Source organism: Myiozetetes cayanensis, unplaced genomic scaffold (genome assembly GCF_022539395.1).
Source record: "Myiozetetes cayanensis isolate MyiCay16 unplaced genomic scaffold, myiCay2020 scf30, whole genome shotgun sequence".
Lineage (NCBI taxonomy): Eukaryota > Metazoa > Chordata > Aves > Passeriformes > Tyrannidae > Myiozetetes > Myiozetetes cayanensis.
In genome coordinates, this window is record NW_026087522.1 from 1,971,892 (window position 1) to 1,981,554 (window position 9,663).

The 9,663-nt window shown below is 61.9% G+C and overlaps 1 protein-coding gene across 5 annotated transcripts; it reads right to left on the reverse strand.

The window, feature by feature from the left end:
- Positions 1-8,583, reverse strand: SLC39A14 (solute carrier family 39 member 14). Of its 5 annotated transcripts, none has more exons than XM_050325803.1 (10): positions 8,494-8,583; positions 5,532-5,592; positions 5,075-5,344; positions 4,796-4,982; positions 3,996-4,165; positions 1,892-2,014; positions 1,621-1,806; positions 1,294-1,501; positions 459-643; positions 1-218 (listed from the first exon to the last, which is right to left on the reverse strand). In XM_050325803.1, the coding sequence occupies exons 3-10, from the start codon at positions 5,327-5,329 to the stop codon at positions 72-74; spliced, it is 1,461 nt and encodes a 486-aa protein (XP_050181760.1). In that variant the 5' UTR covers positions 5,330-5,344; positions 5,532-5,592; positions 8,494-8,583; the 3' UTR covers positions 1-71. The 5 variants fall into 5 exon arrangements, with proteins under 5 accessions (XP_050181760.1, XP_050181762.1, XP_050181761.1 ...); XM_050325805.1 differs by lacking the exon at positions 8,494-8,583 and adding an exon at positions 7,331-7,926; XM_050325804.1 differs by lacking the exon at positions 8,494-8,583 and adding an exon at positions 6,486-7,926.
- Between the last annotated feature and the right edge of the window lie 1,080 nt (positions 8,584-9,663).

Genomic DNA, 9,663 nt, shown 5'->3' on the forward strand with positions numbered 1-9,663 from the left:
CCCCTTCCCTCCCCCCCCAGAAAAAAAAAAAATTGGAAAAAAATGGATCAGGGCTGCAGCTCGGGCTGGTCCTACCCAATCTGGATCTGGCCAGAGTACATGGTGAGCAGCACCATGATGGTGAAGCCGGTGAGCAGCCCTGCGTTCTGGATGGCGAAGGTGATGAGGGCGCTGCCGTTCTGCTCGTCCTCCCGGCTCACCTCGTTCATCTCGGGGAACTGGGAGGGAAAAACAGGCGTGGGCAAAGGCTCAGCGACACGAAAGGCCCTGTTCTTCCCAGGAGAAAGCACCCACCATTCCACTGATTTCACTCAGCCAGGCAAAGCAAAGCGGAGACAGCAAAGCGTGTGCCGAGGGGACGGAGCAAAACCCCCCGCCCTGCCACCCTCCAGGCTGAGCTTTTCCTAGGAAAAAAAGCCCTGGAAGATCCCAAGCATGCTCCCAGGCTCAGGATTTACCATGTCAGCCAGAGCTATGTACAGGAACATCCCTCCAGCCAGAGCAAAGATCCAGTTGGCGGAGAAGTGGCTGCCGGCCACGATGCCGAAGGCCAGGCCCACGTAGCAGCAGCAGGCGGAGATGAAGTTGAAGAAGAGAGCCTGACGGATGGTCATGCCAGCATTCAGCAGGATGACAAAGTCCCCTGCGGGAGAAAAGGACAGGAGGGTGAGAAGGGAAGGGCTCTTGGCAGCATTGGGACAGCACTGAGGCACTGGTTTGAACTTTGGGTTATAAATCGTGGAGCATCCTCAGCTGGCAGGGACACACAAAGGATCGTTGAGTCCAACTCCTCCCCCCGCACAGGACACCCCCAAAAATCACATCCTGTGCCAGCTCAAGCGTGGGCTCCCCCACTGCCCCTAAATTCAGCCCTTCACACCCAAACCTGCCTCTCCCGTCCACTAACCACACCACTGTCCCTAAATTCAGCTATTCACACCCAAAACCACCTCCCCCCTCCACTAACCACACCACTGCCCCTAAATTCGGACCTCCCCACCCAAACCTGCCTCCCCCGCCTCCCAAACCAACGAGGTGTCGAGGGTTTTGGGTTGGGTTTTTTTTTTTTTTTTTCTTCTGCCTTCAGATGTCTCCATCTAAATTTAAATCTCAGACATCATATTACCTCGTTATTTTTAGAGCAGCGATTACTCAGTGCCGTTTACAGCCTCGCCTTCCCCTCACCGTTTATCCCACCCCGAAATCTGCCTTTCTCTCCAGGGAAAAGGGCCGGACTCCAGGGAGAGCGGGGCTGGGAGAGCAGCGGGGGGCAGATGCGAGGGACTCACACACCCAGCTCGTGTGGGAACTCCTCGCACAGGATGGCCACGGAGGTGCTGATCCCTTGGAAGACGGAGACGGTGAAGGAGGCGCCGATGGCCAGCCCGTCGATGAAGTTGTGGAGGCCGTCGCTGAGGGTGATCATCCAGGCCAGCGTCCCGATGTCGGAATACCTCACCTCCTTCAGCCAGTAGCACACGCTCTGGGAGGCCTGCAGGTCCTGCCACAGCACCCCAATGTGGGGGCTCAGCACCCCAACGCTCCGGGGGGGGGCTGCTGATCCCTCCTCCAGCCAGGAAAACCACCCCCACGCCCGTTAAATCCACACAGGGCTCTCACCTGGACAGAGAGGGAGCCCACCACAGCCTTCTCATCCCCAGAGGGGGGCTTGCACTCCAGCTCGCTGGTGAGGTGCGGGATCATGTGGTCCAGGTCCCCGTTCTGCAGCTTCTCCGTGACCCCCTCCTCCTGGTCCTTCTTGGAGGGCAGAGCCTCGGGGCCGTAGTGGCTGTGCCCGTGGTGGTGCTGCGGGATCAGGGGATTCAGGGGTGGCAGACACCCCAACACTCCTGCTGCCCCCACTGCCCCACCAGCCCCTGCTCAGCCTCACCTGGTCCTTCTGCTTCAGGAGCATCTTCAGGACCTTCTCCGTGAAGAAGAAGAGGTAGAAGCCCCCGAACACCACGGCGGATTTGGAAACATAATTATCTTCCTGAGGGTTGAATCCAAACGCCTGCAGGCAGGAGGGGTCATGGGAGAGGATGAGGAACAGTCCCTGTCAGGGTCCTTCATCTGCCTTTCGCCCCGGTGGGAGGGTGGCACAACTTTCTGACCTCTCTAAGAAGCAGCTGCTTTGGGAACAAGCTCAAAAAATGCCTTTGTGCAACTTTAATCTCCCTCATTCCCTCCTCCAAGCTGGCTGTGCCCCAAGGCATTGGATCCAGCACCTGCCCTGGGGCAGGGATGCCAAAATCAGGCTCCACACTGCACACAGGACCTGCCTTCAGGGCCAGAAAAGGCAATAGAACAGTGATTCTCTGCTTGAAGCAGACTGGGCTCCGCCTGGAGTGATTCCCTCCCAAACTCCAGCTCCAAGGGGCTTCCAGCCTCCGTACCTCGCTCTGGGCTCCCCTCCGACGCCGCCTTCCCCTTCTCCAGCCAGAGAGAGAGAAACAGCCCCCGAGACAGAGCCAGAGAGAGACAGAAAAGCACAGACCCACCCAGTCCTCTCCCTACCTCGGGAATGAGCTGGAAGAGGGCGTTGGAGTAGAGAGTTCCAATCGCCAGAGCTATGAAGTAGAGGAGCAGCCGCTTGTAAAAGGTCTTCTTCATGAAGGGCACCACGCTGGCTCCCACCAGCGAGCACAGGGAGATGACGGACACGCAGAGGAAACCGTAACCCCAGACTGAGGCGTGAGAGCCAAACCCACCCCGGGGGGGGAAAACGGGAAAGGCGAGGGAGGAGATCAGCGCGGGCACGGGGAGGGAAGGAATCCACACCGACAGGACAGAGAGAGGAGGGAGGGAGGGGAGAGAAGAGGACATTCATTAGTGATTGTTGTTCATCTTGGCTTGGCTCGGCCCCGGCGCTGGGCAGCCTCAGGAATGGCTCTTTGGGAAGGGTTGGATTCTTGGAGCGAGCAGCTCTCGCAGCCGGGTTCTGGCAGCCGGGCCGTGTCCCGGCCAGCCCCCGGCTCCGCTCCACGAGCCATTCCCGAGCCGCGGAGCGCCTGGCTTTCCTGAGCGCCCCGTACGCTCCATCCCCATCCCGAGCCACGCCGGGAGGCTCCAAGCGCTGGCGGGGTTGGAGCGTACGCACGGCATTCCAATTCCTGGAAAAATCAGGAATTAGAGGCGCTTGCTTTTTATGTCCAGCGAATAAAAGTTGCGGTTCTGGAGTTGAAAAGGGAGCCTTGGAAAAAACATCCCACTGCCAAGACAGGCGAGGTGACTGTTGCCCTGGCAATGCCAGGGGGAAAAAACCCAGTGGAATTTTAAGGCTGGATGTGCAGGAGCTTGGATCCAGCTCATAAGTCTATCCAGGAGCCACTTGTGCTCCTAGGAGCCACTTGGACAGTGTTCCAAAGGTGTCCAAATCCCTGTGGATTTATTCAACTCCAGAACTGGGCAATTACAACACAATTAATTTGCAGTATTTCTTGTTGGTCCCATCAGAGCACCAGGAAACCTCGGGGAAGCCTGAACCCTTGTGGGAGCATCGGGCTGGGAAATCAGGGAGAGGGGAGGCAAAATAAAATAAAGGCAATAAAGGACTTGTAAAATTTGGTTGATTCCAGAGGAAGCCGGTGCTGTTCTCCATGCTTTTATATGGATATTTCCTCCTTTTATATGGATATTTCCTGTGTTTCGCAGTACTCTTCCTCTAGTGCTGCCTCCAGCACGGCTGAGCACATCCCTCCAAGGGATGTAGTAGATGTAGCAGCAGCTACTCCCGGCCACTCCAGGAGCAAAGAGCTTCTCCCAGCCCATTCCCACTCCTCAGAGCCAGCAGGGCCGGCGGACACAGCCTCCCTGTCCACTCCAGAGGGTTTCCTGGTGCTCAGAGGGGGCGAGAAAAGCCCTGCGGAGCCCCTAGACAAGCCCTGAGCCTCGGGGACCAGTCGGATTCGGCGGGGTTTGGAGGCAGAGAGGGCACCCGGGGGGAAACTGTTCCCCCCCGAGCCAGAGGAGAGGGCAGGGACGTTCTACCGCACCTCTGGGATGAGCTGGAGGAGCGCGTTAGAGAGCAGCGTGCCGATGGACAGCGCGATGAAAAACGTGAGGACCCGGCGGAAAAAGGCCTTGGCGGAGCACGGCACGATGAGGACTCCGAGCAGGGAGGCCACGTTAATCATGGACACACTGAGAAAACCAAAGCCCCACACTGCGGAGAACGAGAAGAAACCAGAGGGGCCAGACATTACCGAGGCTCTCAGAGCCGGGCAGGTGGGAAAGGGCTGGCTCCGGGTCTGTTCCCGGGCCACGTGGCACCGGAGGGTCTCTCTCCCCGTGCTCCGGATGTTTCGGCTGCGACAAAACCGTTGGGGGGTTTTTTTTGGTGCAGGGAAAGTGGGAATGAAGCCATTGGGTTACTGGATAAAGGTTTTCCCGAGCCAGCCCCAGTGTGGGAGAAGCCAGGGCTGTGCTCAGGGCAGCTGATCCAAGACCTTGGGCATCGTCAGGAGCGGGATACGCGGGAGCTGGTTGAGCATCCACCGGTGGCTGGAGGCCAGCGGGTCCCTCCAAGTGCCAGGCCACCCCCTCCCACCCACAGGGACTCGTGGTAAGGTCCCCTCCTCATCCAGCTATCCCGGAGGCACAGAGGTTATCCCGGCAAAACCACACCACGGCACAATCCACAGCAAGGAAAACCCGTGGGGATTCCCGCCTGCTGTAGGCAAGGAATTCCCAGGAGCGGGAACCACCTGTGCTGGAGCTCCTGGGGTGCCTCATTGCTCCTGAGCTCCATGCCCAGGCCTGGGCAGTGCCTGTGCCCCTCCAGCTCCCCTCTTACCTTCAGCAGAGCTGGGTCTGCCCTCCTCTGTCTGCTCATTTTCCTCATTTTCCAGGTTTTCGGAGGCGCACGCCCTCGACTCCAGCTGCTGCAGGATGGTGGGGCAGAACTCCTTGAACTCCCTGTGCCCCACGGCAGAGTCCTCGCTCAGGTTGTGGATGGCAAAAAGCTCCACGGAGCTGAAGCACTGGGGAAGGGAAGGGAACAGGAACGTGCCTTGAGATTCCCGCCGCTCCTCGGGGAGGTTTTGGGGCACGCAGAGAGGTTTTGGGGCCTTACCCGGGAGAGGTTCAGGCGCTGCTGGGGTGACTGGGAGACGTTGGCACGTCCCACTCCCACATCCAGGCGGTTCAACAGGGTCTTGAGCTGCTTCAGGCTCAAGGTCTGGCTCTTTCCATAGCGCTGGAGCAGATCCTGCAGGAAGGAGGCTGCAGAGACTCCCGGGCTGTCCCTGCTCGCCCAGACCCGCGGGCAGGGAAGGAGGCAGAGCAGCAGGAGCAGGCAGCAGCTCCGGGGGCCCATGCCGGGGATCATGGTGCCTCTGGGATGCTGGGAGGGAAAACACACACACTGCTGTTGGCTTCGGCACTCCCAGCGCTCCGACCGCCGCTCCTCCGCCGGGACACGGCAGATTTCTTCCTCGGGGAAAAGGGGACGCAGTGCTGGGAGCACCCAGATCCTGAGGGGAGGACTTGTACACAAGACCACCCACTTCTCAGAGTCACCCCCTGCTCACCGTGGGGGGCTGCTAGGACACGGCTCCCGGGGGTTCTCCAGCTCCGCAGCGCCTCGGGACCCTGGGAAGAGCAGCGGGAGGTGGGAAGCAGGCAGGGCTTGTGCCTCTGCCAGCCTCAAATCCAGCTCTCCGTGGGGTGAGGAGTCACGCTCCAGCTCCCAGCCACGCGTGGGTCCCCCCCAGTGTGTCACCAGGAATGGGACACAAATCCCTCCAGGACCTGGACGGTGGCACTTGGAGGACGAGGGAGCCCAGAGGACAGAGGTGGAATTTTCACGGGGTTATATTTTAACCCGGATAATTACCATGAACCGGCTCCTTCCCCGGCTCCAACTGCAGGTGCCTTTATAGTGTTTGCCCAGAGTCAATCCTTGCCCTCTCTGCTCCTTTCATACCCGCCGGGGATCAATAAAAGTGGGGTGGCACAAACCCGGGGTGCAAAGGAAGGGGCTCAGGGAGATTGAGGTGTGGGGGGGAAGAGAAGCCAGGCACGACCTGCACGTCCACTGTGGGAGGCACCCGAGAGGCTGGAGAAAGGCCTGGGCTGCCTTCCTGGGAAAACTACACTGAGAGGTGGGCGGCAAACTCGGGATTCACAAGGACAAGGAGAGAACAACAGTCCTCTGCCTCTGTAAACGCAACAGCCACCCTGATCCCAGTGCAGGGCTCCAGGCACCTGCTGCCTCCTGGTTCCCCTTGCTGGGGGCTCCCGGATCTCCCTGGGACACCCCACAGCCCGTGCTGACAGCTTGCAGGCTCCAGTCTCCTCCAAAAACGAGCCCAGGACATTTTTGAAGCCCGGCCAAGCAATTGTTCCAAAAATAACCTGGGGCCAGGATTGCGAGGGAAAGGGGCACGGGAGGACCCCGCTCCCCACCCAGGACCCTGCTCCCCATCCAGGACCCCGTTCCCCCTCTGAAGGCTCCCACATTCCCACAGGTTTTACCAGCTTACCACCACCTTGTGAGCTTTGTTGTGGAGAGGTTTTAGCCTCCTCCTGCCACAGCTTAGCTTGGATGTTTTGGCTTAACCCTTCTCCTCCCAAAATGTGGGAAGGGAGCTCATCCAGAGGGGTGCTGGTGCAGAGCGGGGAGTTCCTAAGGGAACCCAGACCCTTCCTCTGCTTCTTCCTCCCTGTCCCAACCCACCCATCCAGGTAGGTCCTCCTGGGCTACACGGGACATCCTGGTGGCCGGTGACCTCCACAGGCGCTGGCACACAGCCCACGGTGCCAAAGGTCTGTCCCAGTGGCCGCACGTCCCGGGACGGGGGACACAGGATGCCCTTCCCTGCCCGTGCCAGCCGAGCGCTCCCCATATCCCTGATCCCGCCCGGAGCCATCCCGCCGGGCCGCACACCCCTTGTCCCGGCCCGTGCCAAGGCACGCAGCCCTCGCCGGGTGCCAAAATCGCTCCCGGGGGTTTCTCCCGAAGCCGGGCTGAGCCGGATACACCCAGGGTGGAAACCCGGACCTCAACTTCTCTCCCACCAGCTGCCAAAGGAAAGGCAGGAAGCGCCGGGCAGTGGCCGGAGCCGCACGGGCTCGCTCCGTTTTAGGGCAAAAACGAGGTGGAGGAGCCGCCCCTGCGGAGGGGCCCAAAGAGGGACATCCCGAGGGGCTCCGACCCCCCGAAAGCCACGGGCAGCGCAGGGCAAGGCGGGAGGGTGCCAGACACATCCATCCATCCATCCATCCATCCCCGCATCCCGGGGCATCCAAGGGGGCGTGCAGCGAACACCCCGGAGCGCGGCCCCTCGGCACCCCACCCGCCGAGCTTCCCCAACCTCCTGCCCGCTACCTCCAAGGGCGTCCTCCCGCCGGGATCCGCTCCCGGAGCCCGGAGCCAGCGCCTGACCTACTTTATCTCCCTGCGGGATGGGGCACGGGGACAAACCGCTGCCACGGGAAGGGACGGATGCCCGGCGAGGGATGTGCCCGGGAGCGATGCCACGGCAGCACAAGAGCTCCCGAGGCCACGCCGGTCCTTTCCCATCTCCCCGGGCTTCACTTCCCAGCGATCATCGATCCAACAGCGGGAAGGTGACGCCGGGAATAAGAACCGCTGGCAAAGCCGTGACCCCGGCGACGTCAGCCCCGCGCCAGCTCTTCCCGAAATCCCGCTCGCCGGCGCAAGGCTGGAAGGGGAAGGGGGGCACCGGGGGCTCCCAAAAAACCGCACGGGCACGAATCCCGCTCCCGCTCCCGGCGGGGCCGAGCTCCTTCCGGAGCAAACGCCGCTCCACGTGTCCCGCGGGCAGCAGGGTTTCCAGGAGGGTTTCCATGCCCTGGGGCACGTCCCGGGGCCACGTTTCCCGGTTAGCGGACCCCACTCTGCCCCTCTGGAGCCTCCGGGCAGTGTCTCGTCCCTTCCTCTCCCCGTGACCTCTCCCCGCAGGCCCCCGGGCGGGCAGGCGGGCAGCAAACAGGGAAATATCCCGGCCATCCCACCCTACACGGACCCCCGGTCCAGCCCAGAGCCCCCCGTGCTGGAGTTGCTGCTGCTGCCCCCCAATCCCTGCCCCATCCCACCCCAGTCCCCATGCCCGGCCCTTCTGCCCCCCTGCCTGGCCCCAGAGCTTGCACTGGTGGTGCCAGATCCCACAGCAGCGTCCTGCGTCCCAAAACTGGGTCCTGCGTCCCAATAACAGCGTCCTGCGCCCCAGAGCCCACCTCCACCTGCCCCAGACCCCGCCGGCAGCCTCAAAGCGACCCCCCACGCTGCCTCGAGGCCTCAGGCCCGCTCCTACACCCCAAACCCGTTCTCCCGCATCCTTCCCCGCATCCTTCCCCGCATCCTGCAGGGATCCTGCTCTCCCCCCATCCCCATCGCCATCCGGGGCTCGGGGCCGGCCCCAGCGCGCTCCCCCGCGGGGCCGCGTCCCCCGCAGCCGGCCCCTCGTCCCGTGGCGTCGTTCCCCGGCCCATCCCGGCGCGGTCCACCCCGGCCCATCCCGGTTCTACCTCCGCTCCCGATCCCGATCCTGATCCCGATCCCGATCCCGGTCCCGCCGCCGCTCGCGCGGAGCCGCGCAGGGCGCACGCTCGGCGCGCGGGCACGGGGAGCGCCCCCATTGGCTGGCGGACACAAGGGACACGCCCCCTGAGGGCATGGCCACGCCCCCCCGCGGGGTTTGGGGAGCGGGACCCCCGAAACAACCCAAAAAAACACCCAAAAAACACCCAAAAACACCCCAAAACACACCCAAAAACACCACCAAAAAACACCCAAAAAACGCCCCAAAAAAGACCCAAAACCGCCCCAAAACCCACCCAAAAAACACACCCGGGACACCCCAAAAAACACCCCAAAACACACCTGGCACCCCCTAAACACCCAAACCCCAAAACCACCCAAACACCTGGGACCCCCAAAAAACACCCCAAAACACACCTGGCACCCCCCAAAACCCACCCAAAAACACACCTGGGACCCCCTCCAAAAACACATCTGGGGGCACAGGGACCCCCCCCAGAACCCTCTTAAAACGACACTTGGGGGCAACGGGGCCCCCCCCAAACCCACCCAAAACCAACACAAAACCCCACCCCGGGGGGCACAGGGCACCACATGGAACCCCCAAAATGTCCCTTGAGTGGCACAGGGCATCTCAAGGACCCTCCCCCCAACATCCCTCAGAGGCACGGGGGGGGCTCTGTAACCCTGGGGGTCATAGAACATCCCTCAGACTCCTCCCAAACACCCTTTGGGGGCACAGGACATCCCTCAGCCCCTTCCCCAGGGGACACAGCAGCGAACAGCCCCCACCCTGGGGGACAGGGCACTCCAGGGACCCCCTTGGAAGCGCTGGGGGGATTTGGGGGGGACAAATCCTGCCAGCCTGGCAGCCAGGGCTGGTCCTGGCTCCTCTCCCTGTGCCAGGGAGCAGGGACAAGGCAGTGCTGGGATATAAAAACTGCGTGATGGGAGGCCAGGAAGAGCAGGGACATCCCCCCATCCTACACCCCCACTTTGTCCCAGCACCCCCAGCCCTCCCCCGAGCCAAGTTTTGCTCCCAAATCCCAACCCAGGCCGCACCAGGGCTGCCAAAGTCCGCCAGGACCGGCAAATAAACAGGGATAAAGGGATCAATGATTAACCAGGGTGACAGCACTGCTGTGACCCCCCCCCCT